Source organism: Haematobia irritans, chromosome 5 (assembly GCF_050003625.1).
Source record: "Haematobia irritans isolate KBUSLIRL chromosome 5, ASM5000362v1, whole genome shotgun sequence".
Taxonomy (NCBI): domain Eukaryota; kingdom Metazoa; phylum Arthropoda; class Insecta; order Diptera; family Muscidae; genus Haematobia; species Haematobia irritans.
In genome coordinates, this window is record NC_134401.1 from 155168604 (window position 1) to 155191276 (window position 22673).

The 22673-nt window shown below is 32.1% G+C and overlaps 2 protein-coding genes across 4 annotated transcripts in view; both read left to right on the forward strand.

The window, feature by feature from the left end:
• Positions 1-22673, forward strand: part of Gyg (glycogenin 1) — a 42772-nt gene that overhangs the window by 11128 nt on the left and 8971 nt on the right. For all 3 annotated transcript variants that reach the window (XM_075313230.1, XM_075313232.1, XM_075313231.1), the window contains exons 2-3: positions 15140-15450; positions 15512-15982. In XM_075313230.1, coding sequence (XP_075169345.1) covers positions 15140-15450; positions 15512-15982 — 782 coding nt within the window. The remainder of the gene's footprint in view (positions 1-15139; positions 15451-15511; positions 15983-22673) is intronic.
• LOC142241468 (uncharacterized) overlaps positions 1-22673 on the forward strand; it is a 45860-nt gene that overhangs the window by 11124 nt on the left and 12063 nt on the right. The gene's annotated exons all lie outside the window — the stretch shown is intronic.

Here is a 22673-nt window from a genome sequence, read left to right on the forward strand (position 1 = left end):
GTGCAATGGTTAGCATGCCCGCCTTGCATACACAAGGTCGTGGGTTCGATTCCTGCTCGACCGAACACCAAAAAGTGTTTAAGCGGTGGATTATCCCACCTCAGTAATGCTGGTGACATTTCTGAGGGTTTCAAAGCTTCTCTAAGTGGTTTCACTGCAATGTGGAACGCCGTTCGGACTCGGCTATAAAAAGGAGGTCCCTTTTCATTGAGCTTAACATGGAATCGGGCAGCACTCAGTGATAAGAGAAAAGTTCACCAATGTGGTATCACAATGGACTGAATAGTCTAAGTGAGCCTGATACATCAGGCTACCACCTAACCTAACCTAACCTAATCTTGCTCTTGAACCATATTAAATGATCACCATTTTCCTTTTCTGGGTGTATTGTAGGCACTTTATATAATAACAAGTATATACGGCCGTAAGTTCGGCCAGGCTGAGGCTTATGTACCCTCCACCATGGATTGCGTAGAAACTTCTACTGTAGATTGTCATCCACAATCGAATTACTTGGGTTGCGGTAACACTTGCCGATGGCAAGGTATCTTATAACTTCCTAACACGGTAATATATACCACATACGTGGTATATATTGGACTAAAAAAGATTAAATACGTATACAGTTAAGTTTGACAAAATTTTCTATAGAAATAAATTTTTGACAAAAGTTTCTATAGAATTAACATTTTGACAAAATAAAATTTTGACAACATTTTCTATAGAAGTAAAATTTGGACAAAATTTTCTATAGATATACAATTTGAACAAAATTTTCTAAAATTTTCTATAGAAAATTTTGTCAAAATTTTATCCCTATACAAAATTTTATCAAATTTTCTATAGAAAAACAAATTACAAAATTTTCTATAGAAATACAATTTTGGTAGATTATTTTTGGCTCGAGTGGCAACCATGATTATGAACCGATATGGACCAACTTTTGAGTGATTGGGTATCGGCTATATATAACTATAGACCGATATGGACCAATTCTTGCATGGTTGTTAGAGACCATATAACACCACGTATTTCAACCGAATCGGATGAACTTTGCTCCTCCATGAGGCTCCGGAGATCAAATCTGGGGAACAGATTATATGGGGGCTATATATAATTATGGACCGATATGGACCAATTTGTGCATGGTTGTTAGAGACCATATAACACCACGTATTTCAACCGAATCGGATGAACTTTGCTCCTCCAAGAGGTTCCGGAAGTTAAATCTGGGCATCGATTTATATGGGGGCCATATATAATTGTGAACCGATATGGACCAATTTTTGCATGGTTATTAGAGACCATATACTAACACCACGTACCAACTTTCAACCGGATCGGATGAATTTTGCTCCTGCAAGAAGCTCCGGAGGTCAAATCTGGGGATCGGTTTATATGGGGGCTATATATAATTATGGGCCGATGTGGACCAATTTTTGCATGGTCATTAAAGACCATATACTAACACCATGTACCAAATTTCAGCCGGATAGGATGAAATTTGCTTCTCTTAGAGGCTCCGCAAGCCAAATCTGGGGATCGGTTTATATGGGGGCTATATATAATTATGGACCGATATGGACCAATTTTTGCATGGTTGTTAAAGACCATATACTAACACAATGTACTAAATTTCAGCCGGATCGGATGAAATTTGCTTCTCTTAGAGGCTCCGAAAGCCAAATCTGGGGATCGGTTTATATGGGGGCTATATACAATTATGGACCGATGTGGACCAATTTTTGCATGGTTGTTAGAGACCATATACTAATACCATGTACCAAATTTCCGCCGGATTGGATGAATATTGCTCCTGTAAGAAGCTCCGGATGTCAAATCTGGGGATCGGTTTATATGGGGGCTATATATAATTATGGACCGATATAGACCAATTTTGGCATGGTTGTTAGAGACCATATATTAACACCACGTTCCAAATTTCAGCCAGATCGGATGAAATATGCTACTCTTATAGGCTCCGCAAGCCAAATCTGACGAAATCGTAAAAGTGGACCGATATGGCCCATTTGCAATACCATCCGAAGTAAGCGTGATTTCAACAGACGGACGGACATGCTTAGATGGACTCAGAATTTCACAACGACCCAGAAAATATATATACTTTATGGGGTCTTAGAGCAATATTTCGATGTGTTACAAACGAAATGACAAAGTTAATATACCCCCCATCCTATGGTGGAGGGTATACAAATATTTTAAATATTATTTTTGGAAAAACAAGCCAAGAGAATTAGTTTGCAATTTATGAATCATTGTAGAAAAATAATAAATTCATTCTGTTACTGACATTTCAATTAAACGGAACTGTTATTAAAATAATCCTTATAGTATGTACCCCAGAGGAAATTTTGTGTGGTTCCCAATAATACAGTTTTGCTACACAAAAAAAAATTATTCTGATTCAATCAAGAAATTAATTGATCCAATTAATTTTTTAATTGAAATGTCTTCAATCACAGAAATGATATTATCAATTAAAAAATTAATTGAAAGTCAATTAAAAAATTTATTGATACTATTATATCATTTATTATTTGATTGATTTTTGTTTCAATTAAAAAAATTGTTGAATCAATTAAATTTTTAATTGAATATTTTTAAAAAATTAATTAAGACTTTAACTGGAAAAATGTTCGTGAATTTTTTTTCCGTGTATGTAGTTTTATAAAATTAAGCAATCGATAATAATGTCAGACGTTTTTTTGTTGGCAAAATTCTATGCATTTCTTAAAGAAATTTCATTAGAATTTAGGTCTCATTACCTTGTGAACAACATTATCGACATTCCTTGTTTGGTTTTTAAGCCTTATATGTTACATCCTTTTGAAATCGCGTAAAGCAGTCTTTTTTAACCGATACTAAAGCTCTAACATAATTTTTAGGAGCATAAATAAAATTTTTGCTATAGGTGTATACCAGGATTTACAATAGAAAATGTCAGACGGTTTTCTGTTGGCGAAAAGCTATACATTTCTTAAGGGTAACAGAAATTTTATTAGAATTTAGATCTTAATTAGCTTGTAAACAACATTATGGACATTCCTTGTTTGGTTATTAAGCTTGGTATGCTACATTCCTATTGAATTCCCGTAAAGAAGTCTTATTTTTAGCCGGTAATATCGTTCTAACGAAATTTTTTATAGCATAAGTAAAAGTTTTGCTGTAGGTGTGTACCAGCCTTTACGGTAGAAAAGGTCAAGTTAGTTCTTGTAAATTTATTGCTACTCATTAGAAATCCATAGTCATTTGCCAGTGAAATTTTGGATAGGACAGTGTTATCGATTGTTTATATTTCCCTGCATATTCTAAACTGCCTATATCCCTGTTGAATTCCTTTAATGCAGTATATTTTTAGCTATAATATTGCCCTTACGTTATTGTTTGTAGCATAAATAAAAATTTAGCTGTAAATGTATAACAGGATTTACGATAGAAATCCGATAACATTTGCAAAAGCCAGGTATGCAGTTCTCGAGAATTTTTTGCTGTCCATAAGAAATTCATAGTCAGTTAACTAGCAACTCACTATGAATTTCTTATGGACAGCAAAAAATTCTCGAGAACTGCATACCTGAATTTTGCAAACGTTTTGGTGAGGATGATGTTATCGACTGTGATTATTTTGCCCAATAAGAACTTCATGGCAACGTTGTCTTCTTAACATGCACAGGAATTTTCATTAAAAGTCGACACAGAGCTATAAGTGTGGAAATGAATATTTGCAGAAAATAAAATATATTTGCCGATAACACCGCTTTCATATGGTTTGAGTCGATTAATTATGAATTTTCCACTTAAAAACTAATCAAATTATTGCCTCCTGAACATACAGACACAGGTTTTCTTAAAGTGGGGTTCCCTAGAAATTTTCCATTTTTGTTTTTTTCCACAAACTCTCACCAAACAGTGTCCCATCAATGTCGCCTAGCCATATTGAGACATTTGCCAGGCATATGTGTCATGGAAAAACACACACACAAAATTAATGGAACAACGGATTTTCTTGTAGATATTTTTGAAAATAAACATCCACTCAGAAAGACAAAAGAAAGTCGAAAATCTTTAGAATTCTTAGCATAAAAACAAACTAAAAGTTATTATCCCAACGCCTACAATTTTGGTGCATTTATCTGCACATTATCAAAACAAATGTTTTGTGTAGGATACAATACAGAAGAAGATTAAATTCAATGTATTTTCATTCTCATCACTTGTGGCGAGATTTATGAATAACAAATTTTTTCTTTAAATCTATTGGCAATGACACAAAAATAAACCAAAAATATTGAGCGCATAATTAGAAATAAGGCATTTCACGAAAAAAAAACAATAACTTTGTACAAAAAGGACAAGTTAGTCGATAAAGAGGTATTGAAAAACTTTTATGTTGTTTTCACCTACCTGCCAGATTTGCGCAACTTTGACAGTGTTAAACTATCTTCTCGATTCCAATTTATTTGATATTAAAATTTTTTTAAAATTCTGCTATATTATTAAAATCACAAACTTTATTTTTTTCTTTGTTCTCGCCGTAATTAAATCATAAATGTGGAATTGTATTAAAAAACATTTATTAATGGTTTTGTCTATTTTATTTGTCATCAACATAATTTTCTTTTTAAATTTTCCTTAAAATGTCATTTTGTTATTCAAGGTCAGAGCTTCTTATATAGATTTAGTCATACTCTCTAAAGAAGATGAGCAAGCATTTTAAATACAGACATTTTGACAATAAATACTTTGTGGAATTATAATTTATTTTTCCAATGTGTTGACAAACCAACTTTGCGGCGGCGGACAGATTTTCTTGGAAAAAAGAAAAAAAATCATAATAATTTTTAGAAATTTCAACATTAGCCGATTTTCGTCAGAAATTTATTCATAGTAGAAAGTTTGGACAGCTTTGTTTTGAGTAACGAAAAAAAATTATTTTATTAATGATAGAAATTTATTATACTATGTATGGCATATAGAACATTTCAAATTTGACAATGCACAGGAAATGCCGAAAATAGTTACTTACTTAAAGGCACAGAAAACCATTTTTTCTGAGTCAATCAGAAATTAATTTTTCCAATTAATATCTTAATTAAAATTGTTTCAATCATGAAAACGATAGTATTAATCAAAGAATTAATTGGAAATTAAAAATATTCTGGATTAAAAAATTAATTGATTTTTTCGATACTTTCAATTTATTTTTCAATTGGTTCAATTAAAATTTTAATTGATTTTTTTTCAACAAAATTTAATTAATTTTTTAAATAAGGCATTCAATTATTTATGTATAAAATATTATGATTGAAGTTGAAAAATTTTTCAATTAATAAATTGATACAAATAACTTTTTAATCAAGATAGAAACGTTAAGTTAATTATGTCAATGATTGAAAATTAAACTCGGTAGACTAAGTCAGTTAAAAAAGTGATGGATTTTTTTTTTCATTTTTAATTAAAAATTTATTTCAAACAATCAATTGTTAATCAAACTACAAACACTAAGTCAAGTCAATATGTATTTGAAAATATTTACCATTTTTAATTAAAAAATTATTTTAATTTTGGAATCGACACCAATTAAATTTTTAATTGAATCAATTAAAAAATTAATTGAAAGTTGCTAATTAAAACAATTAATTTTTTAATCAAGCATAGAAAAAATATGCCCAATTAAAACGGTGATTGATACAATCATTTTCGTACTTTAACACATTTGAATTAAAATATTATTTGGGTCAATTAATTTCGTGATCAATTAAAAACACTATGTCAAGTCAATATGTAATTGAAAATAGTTACCTTTTTGAATTAAAAAATTATTTTAATTTTGGAATCGACACCAATTAAATTTTTAATTGATTCAATTAAAAAATTAATTGAAATTTGTTAATTAAATCAATTAATTTTTTAATCAAATATTTTGTCTATGCTCAATTAAAACTGTGATTGATACTATCATTTTCGTGCTTGAAGGCATTTCAATTAAAATATTATTAGGATCAATTAATTTCGTGATTGAATAAAAAAAACAATTTTTTTTTGTGTGTACAGAAAGTAATTATTTCCGAACAGAATTTTCAAATACACATGTTTTTATTTCGAAATATTTTGTAATCCCGTGTAAAAATTGGAGGATCTAATTAGATATGATTAGATCTCAGAATTGGCCACTTTAGATCTATACAGATTTATCCAGATATGATGAGATAGAATTAGATACAATTATATATAATATCAAATATGACGATATCTAACATCAGATCCAACTATATATAGGGATAGATGTAATTACATCTAAGACATTAGATCTAGACCAATATTGAGATCTGAGCAGATCTACTTCCATAGTAATTAGATATGATTACATCTTACCATTTTTCGGATCTACTCATATCTAATTGTATCAAAATAGATCTCTCAATTTTTACTCGGAATATTATTAAAAATTTTAGTTAAAAATGTAAACAGTCATTTATACAAACAACAATTTGGTTAACGCTTTCTTATCGTGTCCCCCATTGAAACGTACACAGAAAAAAAATGTCACCAAAATATTTCCAATTAAAAAATTAATTCAAATCGTAATCATTTAAAATATTAGGGTATACAATCAAATTTGTTTAATTTGTAATAAAATTAAATTGAATTATCCCAATTAATATTTTAATTTTATAAAAAATATATCCAATTACAAATTTAATTAGAATTTAAACGAATTTGTTCGAGAATAATTAGTTTTTATTTAACAGGTTGGCTAGTAAGTCTAATAAAGAAAAACACATTTTTTTCTCAAAATTCGTTTTTATTATTCAACATAGTTCCCTTCAAGAGCGATACAACGATTATAACGACCTTCCAATTTTTGGATACCATTTTGGTAGTACTCCTTCGGTTTTGCCTCAAAATAGGCCTCTGTTTCGGCGATCACCTCGTCGTTGTAGCCAATTTTTTCCCTGCGAGCATCCTTTTGAGGTCTGAGAACAAGAAAAGTCGCTGGGGGCCAGATCTGGAGAATACGGTGGGTGGGGAAGCAATTCGAAGCCCAATTCATGAATTGTTGTCATCGTTCTCAATGACTTGTGACACGGTGCGTTGTTTTGGTGGAACAACACTTTTTTTCTTCTTCATATGGGGCCGTTTTGCCGCGATTTCGACCTTCAAACGTTCCAATAATGCCATATAATAGTCACGGTTGATGGTTTTTCCCTTCTCAAGATAATCGAGAAAAATTATTCCATGCGCATCCCAAAAAACAGAGTCCATTACTTTGCCAGCGGACTTTTGAGTCTTTCCACGCTTCGGAGACGGTTCACCGGTCGCTGTCCACTCAGCCGACTGTCGATTGAACCCAGGAGTGTAGTGATGGAGCCATGTTTTATCCATTGTCACATATCGACGGAAAAATTCGGGTGTATTACGAGTTAACAGCTGCAAACACCGCTCAGAATCATCCACACGTTGTTGTTTTTGGTCAAATGTGAGCTCGCGCGGCACCCATTTTGCACAGAGCTTCCGCATATCCAAATATTGATGAATGATATGATTAACACGTTCCTTTGATATCTTTAAGGCCTCTGCTATCTCGATCAACTTCATTTTACGGTCATTCAAAATCATTTTGTGGATTTTTTGATGTTTTCGTCGGTAACCACCTCTTTCGGGCGTCCACCGTCCTCCGTACTCACCACGCTTGAATTTTACATGCCAATCAATTATTGTTGATTTCCCTGGGGCAGAGTCCGGAAACTCATTATCAAGCCAAGCTTTTGCTTCCACCGTATTTTTTCCCCTTCAGAAAACAGTATTTTATCAAAACACGAAATTCCTTATTTTCCATTTTTATTCACAATAACAAAAGTTGCTTTACAAAAGACGCTCTATATCACAAACTAATTGACTTATAGACGTCAAATTTTGACACGAATCATTTGAAGGTTGGTACTATATAAAAATAATATGCATTTAATACTAGCGACGCCATCTATGTGTCAGACCGGGGACTTATCAGCCAACCTGTTATATCCAATTACAAATTTAATTAGAATTTAAACGAATTTGTTCGGGAATAATTAGTTTCTATATATTATATATTTTTATTTTCTTCATTGGTTCTTTAAAGAAAAAGGCAACTACAATTATATGAAAGTAGAAACTCCTATAAAATAAAGCAGAACATTTCTTCAAATAACAATGAGTAAATAAATAATAATACAATAAATAATTGCTTGCCTTAATTAAAAAGTTTATTGGGTTTTGCGATCAAAATAAAAATTTGAAGTGACGAAGAAATCAATTTTTTTTATAAAATATATTTTTTATTTCTATTGACACTATCATTTTCGTGATCTCCAATTTCATTATTGAATCAAAAAACAATTTTTTTTGTATGAATTCTATAAGTAGTTTTACAATTGTGATAGTTTAATGGCAAATTTTCCATTTTCTTCAATTATTGACACTTTGTGACATCCGTTTTACAGTTTTGTGTGGCCTTTCTACCGTGTTATAGAATTTTTTATAACAATCGTTTTTGATATCGGATCACTTTAAAATCAATAAAAAATTTAACATTTTCATTTTCATGTCATTGTGTTTCATCCGGACATCTGTGGCGCCTGAAGATATGTAAAGAAATTTTCTCTACACAGAAAAAAAATTTCACGAAAAATTTTCCAATTAAAATTTTAATTGAGTTTTAAAAAATATTCAATTAAAAATTTAATTGAATCAACAAATTTTTTAATTGAAACAAAAATCAATCACGAAAATTAATAGTATCAATTAATTTTTTAATTGGATCAATTAATTTTTGTAATTGACCTTCAATTAATTTTTTAATTGATACTATCATTTCTGTGATTGAAGACATTTCAATTAAAAATTAATTGGATCAATTAATTTCGTGATTGAATCAGAAAATTTTTTTTTGTGTGTATAGTTGGTAAACCGACTTCTCTTCTGATTTAGTACATAATTTCAAACATTTGCGATTTAATGGATTATTGTTAGGGTTATTTAAAAAATAAACAAGACTTCAAAATGTATTAAAAAATATTTTTATTTTGTATTTAAAAATTAGTAGACCACCCTTTATGGCCTTTTTGGACACTTTTTGTGCTACCTTTTTGGAACTTTCTAACAGTAACGTTGTCTGTAAGATAAATTTGGTTTTCGTGTGGCACTTAAAATTGTGCAAATATTTGGTTTAGATTGTTTTGTAGGTTTCTATCACATGGAAACACGAAGAAAAACTGAATGAACTTAGATTTAGAAGAGAAAGAGGCCACCTGTTTCGAAAAATATAATTTTTTGTTGAAGGAAATTAGAAATATATGTTTGTGTTATGTGTTATATGTTTATCGAAAAGATAAATATTACTAATAGATGTTGGTGTCATCCAACACCTGTTATCCCATATTGTATGGTTGAAAATGAAAATATTTTTGTGTGAAGACCAAGAAATATATTCTCAATGATTTTTTTAGAATATTTAACATATGTTTTTCCTAATCACTATATCCAAAAGAAAATTTATAAGAAAATGTCTTATTTTGAAAGGAAATCACTTTGTTCATTTTGGTTTTTAAAAATTCAAATGAAATATATTGCGAATTATTTTTTTATATTTTTTTTTAATGGAAAACCACCCTATGTCACCCACCCACTTAGGAGATTAAATGCTCTAACATTGATTTAAATACCTTTTTAGATTTTTTAAGAGATTTTTGTCTTCTAATTTTTTTATTTCTATTCATCACATTTGAACATCTGCCGTTTTGCGTATTGGATATATACCTCCTTAGATTCATGCAAACATACATACATATCTACATAGGCCATTGTCGAAAGACATTTATTATATGCATCATTAAAAATATTCTCAAAAGAGATAAAAAAAGAATTGTTGTGAAAGTCTTTTTGAGATTTCACTGCATGATCTTTGAATCTTGTTGATTAGTTTCCTTTTCGTGTGAAATTCATTTATTTTTTATGTGTGAAAAATTCTTGGTCTTTGCTAATGCTTCTGGTAAGTTCGAAAAATCATACACTCACCCACATTATTTTAGTAAATGAATAATTTTTTATTTTAGGTAAAAACACAAAAAATTGAAAAAAAATTATATACACAAACTTGCATATACTACATAAGAATAATAAAACAAAGAAAATTCGTCACATAAACAAAAAAAACCGAAACATAAACTCCCACGCACACACAAAAATCTAAATCACCAACATAACGGACACACAGCTAATATGGCTTTGAGATAAAAAATGAGATAATCTCACAAACAACAGCTGTAATGTAGATAAAAACATGTCCACATTGAATGTTTGTATGAAATGTTATAGTAACATAGGATGGCATTATCCTTTAAATGTTGATAACATTGTGTGTACTAAATATTGATAAATTGGTATTTGAAGAAAGGGGCGGCTGTTGCCCAACTCTTGTTACTGACATGTAAGACCACCAATAAACTCACCACAGCTACACCAAAACGACTAGCACATCATATCCCTCCTGCTTTCCCGTTTGATAAAAAAGGTAGATAAATAATTTATGTTTTTGTTGTTTCATATCTCCTTTTATTTTAAAGAGTTTGGCTTAAATAGTTTTCATTTTGCTTACAAATTGAAAATTTATTATTTTTTTAATTTGAATAATTTTTTTTTTATATTTCTAATCCATTTTTATTTTTATACGTTTCGTGATTGGAAAGTAAAAAAAACCAAATCCAAAAAAAACATCACTGAATTGATTGTTGTGCACTCATCTAATTCCCAACTAATTGTTTTTGTAATCTCCACAATCTACAAATCACGTTTTTAAGAATTTTGTTTTTAATACCCAATGTAAATATTATTGACAATTATAGTAATAATAAAAAAAAATACATGATTTAATATATGAACCAAATTAATATTTCTATGGTTTTATTAATAATTACTCTTATATATATTAATCTATTGCTTATCACATTTCTTACATGAAATTATGTGCAACATTTGGCCCAGATACAATTAATTATTGTAGTGAACATAATTAACAATTAACAATATTATTAACCTTTAGTCATAAAGATTGTATATAACACCTTAGTAATAAATTTTCTCATGAGAGTGTTTGCCTCTCATATAGGTAAACAAATTTTGTCTGTCTCTCTGTAACATCGAAACTTCTGCCATCCCTAATAAAAGCAGAAAGAAAATTGATCGAAACATTATTATCGACTATTTGAATATTTCTTTCATAAAGGACGGTAGGCAGCTTTTGCCAAAATTCCTATTACATTCGAATAATACAGAGTTCACAGGCAAAATGTAAGCAATCGATAGCAAACGTGATAATGCATTTCTTATGGATGGCTGAAATTCGGATAGAGACACACAGCCTCTAGCAAAATTTCTGTCAAATCATAAGAAATACATAGGCCAGCGACATACTTTCTACCATAATGCGCTTTACAGACTATCAGTTATTTCGGACGGAATGTCGGTGTTTGTAAAGAATCTTACAGTGTGTCGTCTCGATACGACTTGTCGGCGATGACTAAATAATCAGTTACAGTGTTATCGATCCCATAAACATGCAGCAGTATCGATTATGCCTTCGGACTTAATTTATAATGTGCACAATATATGGGATATGTTCGACACGAGCACTGTCGTCCGGAATAACTGATAGTCTGTAAAGCGCATAGGACACACATTTCTGGGAATTTCGCTTAAAACCTGCAAATGTTCCGTATGACTATTTAACGGCAACGATGTCATGACTTTCTTAAGGCCGGTATGCACCTATAACGATATTTCAGTTATCCATACAAACTACACAGGTGTTTTATCTAACAAAAATACCTTAATCTGTTGTTATCGACTGATTTGATTTTTCCCACAAGATATATCGACATACCCATCACATACCCACAAATATTTCCTAGAAGTACGTCGGACTTTGTGTAGTTTGGTATGGTTAAACTGTGTTATCGGCATGTCAACAAAAATTTCCGCCTACTAGGCTTTATGAAGCAAAAATGTAATCAATTGATTGTTTAAATTTCTTTTCCTCAAGAAATGTATGGCTTAATTAAAGGCAAGAAAAAGAAATTTCTGACAGAGTCCATATCTCTTTTTCGCTCTAGGACGCTTTGGGAGATATGATATGAATAAGAAGGTTCACTTAACAAAATTTCGATTTTTTCAGGATTTGGATGGAAGTTTTGATTGATCACCCCCAAGATCACGAATTAACCTATATTTCGCTCTAGGGCTCTTAGATTAGGAGATATGGGCAATAGAAATTTTTCATGTAAAAATCTCGATTTTTTCAGAATTTGGATAAAATTTTCCATATTTTGGTGAATTAACCTTCCTTTCTATCAAGGGCGCCTAATTTAGGAGATGTAAGCAAAAGAAAGTTTTCGGAAAAAAAGTTTTCAACAATTACTATTGCAGTTGAAATTTCCTTGAGAACGATTTTATCGACAGTTACGTTGTCTCCCTTAAACGACAATGGAAAGTTTTGGCAACAGGAATTTTCGCAAAAGCTGTAACCGGGATTTAATATACACACCCAAAGAAAAAATACTTTCCTCCGGAACGAAATTTTAGACAAACGAAAGTTATCTTTTCTGGGGATCGAAATTTTAGACAAGGGCGCCTAATTTAGGAGATGTAAGCAAATGAAAGTTTTCGGAAAAAAGTTTTCAACAATTACTATTGCAGTTGAAATTTTCGTTAGAACGATTTTATCGACAGTTACGTTGTCTCCCTTAAAGGACAATGGAAAGTTTTGGCAACAGGAATTTTCGCAAAATCTGTAACCGAGTTTTAATACACACACCCAAAGAAAAAGTACTTTCCTCCGGAAAGAAATTTTAGACAAACGAAAGTAATCTTTTCTGGGGATCGACATTATAGACAAGGGCGCCTAATTTAGGAGATGTAAGCAAATTAAAGTTTTCGGAATAAAGTTTTCAACAATTACTATTGCAGTTGAAATTTCCTTGTGAATGATTTTATCGACAGTTACGTTTTCTCCCTTAAACGACAATGGAAATTTTTGGCAACTGGAATTTTCACAAAAGCTGTAACAGGGATTTAATATACACACCCAAAGAAAAAGTACTTTCCTCCGGAAAGAAATTTTAGACAAACGAACAGTCATCTTTTCTGGGGATCAAAATTTTAGACAAGGGCGCCTAATTTAGGAGATGTAAGCAAAAGAAAGTTTTCGGAAAAAAAGTTTTTAATAATTACTATTGCACTTGAAATTTTCGTGACAACGATTTTATCGACAGTTACGTTTTCTCCCATACACGACAAAAGGAAGTTTTGGCAATTTATAATTTTTCCAAAACCTGTAACTGGGATTTAATAAACACACCCAAAGAAAAAATACTTTTCTTCGCAACAAAATTTTAGACAAACGATTTTACCGACAGTTACGTTTTCTCCCATACACGACAATAGGAAGTTTTGGCAATTTAAAATTTTCCCAAAACCTGGGATTTAATATACACACCGAAAGAAAAAATACTTTTCTTCGCAACGAAATTTTAGACAAACGAAAATCATCTTTAGGGTTAATTCGGCTATCAAGTAGAAATGCATGGCTGCACTGAAAGAAGGCTTTTCTTTTCTGAGAAACGATATTTAAGGCGAACAAAGTTTTGTATGAATTGTAATGAAAATCAAAAACTATTTTTGCGAATTTTACAACCATAAAAAAACATTGACAATGTTTACTAACGATGTTTGTGATTATTCGATTTTTAATCTCAACAATTTTGAAGTTCTCCTTCAATTTTTTGTTTTTTTTTTTTTTTTTTTTTTTAATTCCATTAAAAAGGTACCTATTTTCAAACCGCATTTGATAACATTAATGAAGTTTTTAAACAATGTCGATAACATTGTTAAACAACTTCATTAAATTTGTTATATGATGCTTATAGATTATATTCTAGATTATTTGGAAACACATGATACAACTGTCTTACCGGTACACAAATGAAACCCGCTTTATCGACATACAACATTACTGCGTATCACAGCCTGTACGGATGAATAGATTTTATGTAAATTAGATATTAAATTCTCCGAAATACTTACCAATTCGGATGTTTTCAAAGATTTTCGAGAGTAAAAATCCCAATTGTTGAAAATCAATACACCGAGAGAAATATTGAGAATGTATGTGAAATTAGAAGTTGATAACGTTGTTTCGTACAGTTTCGGTTTAGGTTTCTTGAAACTGGCAATAATGAATTTAGTAGGTAATGGTACAAGTATAACATCCATCAGATAAAATTCATGACTACACACTGAGAAAACCTTCTTCTCTCGGGAATGAAATTTTAGTCAAACGGAATTCCCCTATTCTTGTAAAGTGTATTCCTTAAGTAATGACGCTCAAGCTTTTCTAAGTTGTTTCCTTCACAGGTGGCACTCATTGATAAGAGAGAAGTTCACCACTTGTGTTATCACAATGAACTAAATAATATAAGTAAGCCACAAATGCCAAAATGACTAACCTAAGGATTTTCTCCACTTTTTTTTATTTGCTTTTAAATATTTTTTTAAAGTAAAGCAATACTTTGTTTGTCAACGATTTCATTCCTCAGCAAAGAAAGCTCTTTTTTTTAGGTGTACCTACAGCAAAATGATATTCTTGTAGTCTTCTCATATTGTCGGCTTTCCCCTAAGTGTAATTTCTAGAATTCAAAAAATATTATATAAGCAATTTTAAGATATGACCTAGATATAATGAAATTTTTCTATACACATTATAAATTCATCTATTTAAGGCTAATTTATATTTATTAATATTACATTGTTTAGTGTGAAACATCCATACCAGACAATGTTTAATAATACATTTTTATACTTATGGATAATTTCCAAATAAATGCTTGGCAATAATATTAATTGTAACCATGAACAGCTCTTGCGAAATGAGGCAAAACGATTTTTTTTTGAAATATAAAATGCAGCTGCATGCTCAGCTTCTGCAGTAATAAAATTAAATCGAGCAAGCTAATTTCCAAATATTTGCGGACCCTATTTATTTATTTCTTACATTTTTTTTCTTTTCTTTCAAATTATCTTTTAGAATTTGCTTGGGTAACTTTAACTACAAATGATACCTATTCACTGGGTGCCTTAGTATTGGCCCATTCTCTAAGAAGGGCTGGTACAGTACACCAATTGGCCGTTTTGGTAACACCAGGTGTTTCAGAGTCAATGCGCGAGAAACTTAGAGACGTGTACAATGTTGTACAAGAGGTCAATGTTATGGATTCACAAGATTCGGCCAATTTGGCTCTTTTGTCTCGGCCAGAATTGGGTGTAACCTTTACAAAATTACACTGTTGGCGTTTGGTGCAGTTTGAGAAATGTGTCTTCTTGGATGCAGATACCTTGGTGAGTTTGATATTAATATTAATATATTTTGGAGAAACTATATTCAGTTTTTTTCCTGTAGGTTTTACAAAATTGTGATGAATTATTTGAACGTGAAGAATTCTCAGCCGCCCCCGATGTAAGCTGGCCCGATTGTTTTAATTCGGGTGTTTTCGTTTACAAACCCAGTCAGGCTACATTCGATAAGATTGTAGAATTCGCTGTCAAATACGGTAGTTTTGATGGTGGCGATCAAGGTTTGCTCAATCAATACTTTTCCGATTGGGCCACCAGTGATACCAGGAAACGTTTGCCTTTCCTCTACAATGTAACCGCCTATGCCTCATACTGTTATTTGCCCGCCTTCAAACAGTTCAGAGATAAGATTAAGATTTTGCATTTTGCTGGTAAAATGAAACCCTGGTTGATCCATTTCAATTCACAATCCAGAGTTGCCAGTGTACCCAGTGATTATAGTCATGCCAATGATTTAATTCAACTCTGGTGGAACATTTTCTTTGACAATGTTCATAGTCAATTGACTACAAATATGGTAAGTTATCAAATGAAATTTTTAATATACAATTTTTGGTAATTTGTTCAGTTTGAAATAATTTATATCGATTGGGTTTAGTTAATTTATTTTTCCTTTTTTGGTCAATGATTTTGATTATATTACTATTCTAATTTGCTTTTTTCCCTCGCAATACGTTTAGGCCTTTGAACTCGGTACACTGATCTCGTGAATAATCCTGTCAATTAGGCAGTTTTCCATGTGATTCTTATAGGACATATAAACAAACGATAACATCGTTCCATCGAAAATTTCGCCAGCAAAAGTGCCTATGTATATCTTATGGGCAGCGGAAATTTTCGTTAGAGCTGCATACCGGGCCTTACTATAAATAGTTTGAAAAAAAAAATAATAATAAATAAAAATTGTTAGTCTTATTAGCTATCGACAGTTTACATTTCTAAACAAAAAACATTACAAAAGTAGTTTTTTTCGACATGTAGCCGGGATTTTCGATTGTTGTACATACCGCCCTTTAACCCTCCGTCATACACATGTTTCGATAGTCACATTCGTAACACATTAGGCCTGGCCAGACCCACTATGTATTTTAATGTATTTATATGGAAAATATGCTATTTTGTTGATATTATTACATTATTACTGTCGTATTTTCCGTCCTGATTTTTTCACACATCGATAGGTAATAAAATTTTAGGAGGGTACCTGAAGTTTCCAGTCTCTAGATATATTATAAATGTATTTTAATTACAATTAGAATCGAAAAAGGTCTGGCCAGACTTATGTGTCTGTCCAAGAGTTAAAAAAAAATTGTATATATATTAAATATTAAACTAGGAAGGTTAAAATGTTGAATGTCGGTAAGGCAGTATATATTTAGGTTAGGTTAGGTGGCAGCCCGATGTATCAGGCTCACTTAGACTATTCAGTCCATTGTGATACCACATTGGTGAACTTCTCTCTTATCACTGAGTGCTGCCCGATTCCATTTTAAGCTCAATGACAAGGGACCTCCTTTTTATAGCCGTGTCCGAACGGCGTTCCACATTGCAGTGAAACCACTTAGAAAAGCTTTGAAACACTCAGAAATGTCACCAGCATTACTGAGATGGGATAATCCACCGCTGAAAAACTTTTTGGTGTTCGGTCGAAGCAAGAATCGAACCCACGACCTTGTGTATGCAAGGCGGGCATGCTAACCATTGCACCACGGTGGCTCCCAAGGCAGTATTTATTTACTTTCTTACGGGAAGAATGTATACCAACAATAGTAACTACCATATCTCTATAAAAAAGTCGATATAGAGACATTTAACTGCAAAGGTTTAAATGTTCGAGTCGGTAAGACAGTGTTCTTGTTTTTTCCATATATAGAACATTTTTATAGAGATAGATAACTAGGAAGATATAAATGGTAAATGTCGGTAATACGTTTTTCTCATAAAGAAATATACTTTTGGGAAGGACGTAAAATAACAATAGTAACCGCCACGTCTCTAGAAAGTTTTACAGCAAGTCGATAAGACAGTGGTCATGTCCTTTCCTAAATTTATTATGTATAATGAATTTTTCGTAGGTATATACCGATAACGTATTATTATGGTGCCTTACTAAGTTCGTGCTTCACTAGTTGAAGCTATAATCCGAAACGGATTATAGACACGAAATCTCGCTATTTAGAACCTAAATCTCTTTACAAATCTCAAGTTTTCGGACTGGCAAAATAACGAGATTTCGTAGATTTGAGGATTTAACAAACTGTTTGTAAATATATCAACACAAACCCGTGTGTGCACACGCACACACACATTCATCTACAAGGAAAATTTGGGCAAGGTTGCAAAAAGCGCGTTTTTAGTACTAAAACCACAGTTGTACAAGGCAGTATAGGGGATTTTGTAAGAGATTTTGTTTAAATCCTCTATGAGCCAGCTGATATTTGCCTATTGCAAATCTACTGAGATCTAGGAGGGTTTCGGCCAAAAATCCTCGTTTACGAGGATTTTGTGTCTAATGCGAACGTGGTATAAATCACTTAAAGACGCTTTGAAATACTTAGAAATGTCATCCACAGAAGACAAAAATTTTGTTATTCGCTCGAAATTGGGACTGAATCCAGGATCCTTAGTATGCATGGTAGGCAGTCTAACCATCTTAAAGATAAATATGAGGAAATGGTCCTAGCTATTAACTCAATAAGTTTCCTGCCATAGGACAACATATTAAAAAAAAGTATCCTGGGAACTTGTTCATGGGTAACACGAACTTAGACCAGTAATTGGAGATAGGCTCACTTTGAAATTTCAATCCTTTATGATAACACTGGGGGTGAACATATCTCTTATCAATGAGTTTTGTGCGATTTTATTTTTAGCTCAATGGCAAGGTGTGCCACATCACATGTGAACCTACTTATGCGTCCTACAGACTAAAAAGGATCCTACAGTGTGTCCAATCGATCCGACAATTCGTTGATGACTAAATAATCGGTAAATGTGTTATCGATCCCATAAACATGCTTATGTCTTCGGACTTAACTTATATGTGGCCAATATATGGGATATGTTCGACACGACCACTGCCGTTCGGATAAACTTATAGTCTGCAAGGCGTATTAGAGGGCCTTGAAACACTCTGACATTGCCCCAAAATTTCTGAGAGGAAATAGAGCACCGCTGTAAAACTATTTGGTTTTTGGTTAAACAGCGATTGACCCTACCATATAACCGTACCATACCATATATGCGAGGGGATATGAAAGTTTCGTTATATGCCATTTTTTAGCAATACCTCTTTCAGCAACGTTTGTTTTTTTCATAAAAAATCCCGCTAAGTGAATCTAGTAAATATTTTCTTTTCATGTCGATAGTGCAGGTTTCATAGTACAGAGGAGATAAACCAATACTGTTTAACCAACACTGGTGTGAGCTTTAGTATGCAAGGGATCATGGCAGTTTCCTTAGAGATCATTGCCATTTATTTTCAAGTGCGGTATGAGAAATTTCCACACACACACACACGATTAGCTATTTTAATATATTTCTCATGGGTATACACTTTTCGCTGGAGGTATATGGAAGAAATATGTGGAAATATTATGTCAGGGATTTTGTGATTAATAAAATATTCTTAAGTGTTTTTTTTGCATGTAGCAACAGTTTTCTATCGATTAATATAGGGTTAAAATCATGATATTATCAGTATACGAAAGTCTCCTTTCGAATTGCATTCTGAGCTATATATAGGATAGGTTAGGTGGCAGCCCGATGTATCAGGCTCACTTAGACTATTCAGTCCATTGTGATACCACATTGGTTAACTTCTCTCTTATCACTGAGTGCTGCCCGATTCCATGTTAAGCTCAATGACAAGGGACCTTCTTTTTATAGCCGAGTCCGAACGGCGTTCCACATTGCAGTGAAACCACTTAGAGAAGCTTTGAAACCCTCAGAAATGTCACCAGCATTACTGAGGTGGGATAATCCATCGCTGAAAAACTTTTTGGTGTTCGGACCCACGACTTTGTGTAAACAAGGCGGGCATGCTAACCGTTGCACCACGGTGGCTCCTGAGCTATATATAGCAACACATTGACAAGAGTAGTGATGAATGTCAAACTAAGATGTCATTTCATAAAAATTTCGACATGTGTCAACTTGAATTGAAAAGCAGTGTCTTCCATACTAGCAAATTTCGTATACCCTAAATAGAAGCGGTATGGTATATACTAGAGGTCTGCATCGAATAACTTTTCACTACATGTATGCAATTCGCTGTCGAATATAGTACATACACTGTCTTTCTCTCAGAGCGCAAGTAGTGAAGTGAAGAGAACACTTGCTTGTCAAATACCACCAAGTACTTATCCGAAACAATATGTGTTCCGAAAAAAGGAACAATAAAAATGTAAGTACTTGAGAAAAAGTACAACATGGATTCTCTTCACTTCACGTGGTACCACAAGCATTTCTCAGTTATGTGCGAAGCAAAACTTTCCATTATTATTAATCATAGATATGTATGTATGTCACATATTTCATATATTTATGTATGTCACACACTTACCTTAACGTTTGCCGTTCTTTATATCAATCCGAAAACATATATTATGGAGAGTAACTGTTTTTTTTTTGTATTTCTGAAACTGCACGTGGTACATGGAGTACTCTATGAAGTTTTGTTCTCGCAACATATTCGACGTGATCACTCTGAGTACACTTCAATAAGAGAGAAAGAGGAATATGTGTTTGTTGGTAGTGAAGACATCAGAGTAGCAACAAGAAGTTACTCGTGGCTTTTGGTGTTCATTAAAATGTGTACCAATTGTTTTGCGACTCTCTCAAACAGATGTACTCATTTAGCAAGTACACGTGTACTCTGCATTTACAAATGGAATTGTGCAGACCTCTAGTATATACATATAAAAAATGCCAAAAGGAACTTAAAATTCATTAACCACTGAATGACGCCTATCACTTTACAATGCAGAGACCAAATTCTTGCTGTGACACTTCTAGTCCATTCTTTCGGTATAATTAGCATTTGTATTTGGCACCTAATTTGTAGGACTGCATGGCAATGAACTTTCTAATTTCCATTTCAAAAAAAAAAGCTACAAACATTGAATGAGGAAGTCGTATCTTTTGTTACATTTCAATTTAAATTCAATTTCAGTTTCTCTTCGTTTTATCTATTGCAATTTTTAATTTTCTTTTTCATTATTGCGATATTTGAAGTAATTTATAATGATTTTAAAAATTGAAATATCTTTAATTCTATCCCCCTATCATTTTCCTTGCTCCAACATTAATTTCTATACACAAGCTTGCACTTAATCAAATATATGATACAGGCAATACGCATTTGATAGATGAATCGAATAATATTCCCGAGGTAAGATTTGCCACATGTAACTCTTCAAGTTGATATTGATATCTGAATACATTTTAATTCCAATTTGATACATTGAGATTTGATTTATTTCAAAATTCTATTCCTATTTTATTTATTTTTCATGGTTAATTTGTACTCATTCTGTCGTTCCAATTTTCATTTTTTTTTTTAATCAGCCACCAAACTTTGATAATGTTTTTAATACAAACAAGATAGAAAAAAAAAGATAAACAATTTTCAATTAAAATTGCAATTATTTTGTTTACACCCAAATGTTCAACACCACGCAGATGATGCGTTTTTGTTTTTTGCCACACCCAAGATCAAAAAAATCATTGACGCATTAAGGCTTTTGGAGAAATGATCATCACTTGTGTGTGTTTTTTTTCGTTCACATCGTTAGGCATATTTTTTGTCTTCCTTCTTTGCCTCTCCCATATATATAGCGTTGCTTATTTAGAAAATTGGCTCATTTTGGCTTTGAGCCAATTTAGAAAAAAAAACACATTTTGGCTAAATATCATTTTATTCGAAAAGAAATACAGAAACAACTTTAAATATCATCTGAAGAGATACTACTATGGACATAGCAACGCAATACATACCGCCCGCCACACGCCCCTACATATATTTTCGGGTTAATTATATTAACAAAAATTTTCTTGTTTGTATGAAATGTATATACGTGGTATTTTTTTTATTGATGTTTCTTAAAATAAAATATTTTTGGACAATAAATTTTGGGAAAAAGTTATACTACGCTATTGGGCACCCAAGCAAAGGTTTTAGGGATTCCAAATTTCTCATATTAGATTCGAAGCATTTTGAAACTGGTTTTTATATTTGAACAAAAATACACTGAAACGCCTAAAACACAGTTTTCGCGAGTGTTCATTAGTGAAGACAGTATGCCAATAATACATTTACCTCGAGTGTATCTTATTGCAGAGCAATGGAAGCAATAGTTTCATTTAATGTCTCTAAATTAAATGAGTAATTTTGAACAAAATTTGAGATATCATAACATCGATAATACAGTGTATAACTTAAGTACCTTATTAAAAAAATTCAAAATATATCACAGAAAAATTCGAGAAAAAATAAAGGGGTATAGGTAACACAGTTCGTACCTTAAATGAGTTCGTACCTTTTGACAAATATATGGAATATAAAGATAGCAAGCACATTTCCTTTGAGTAATTTTACAAATGTTGCCAAAACCACTTAAAAACACTCTCTTTAAAACTATGTCGATATACACTGAGAGAAGTTCACCAATGTGGTATCACAATGGACTGAATAGTTTAAGTGAGCCTGATACATCGGGCTGCCACCTAACCCAACCTAACCTACACTGACATAGTTAAAAAAATATGTAATGTACTGATAACCCAGTTTACACCTTTCTATTTTACAACAAATATTAAATTCAAATCTTAAATAACTTGTTTATGGCAAAACTATGGGATATGACGATAGTACAGTTCCATGAGTAATTTAATGGACATACTCACAAATTTTTTCACAATTTCAAATAACAAAGTGGTGTATCAACAACAAAATTTCTTCAAGTAGTTTTATGGAAATATTCAGAAATGATGGGAGCATTACCGATTGGTTTCCTTACGGTTGGAGATGCTTTCCCGTTTTACCACTTTCTGCACACGCCCGGAAAAAGAAAAATTGAAAACTGTGTTATCGACATGTACTGACTCACCAGTGACACAGTTTCTTTCTAAGAATTAATAATAGATTGTTTAGAGATATTTATATAGCTTAAATGACTTAAGAAATATGGTATGTGCCGATAGCAAAG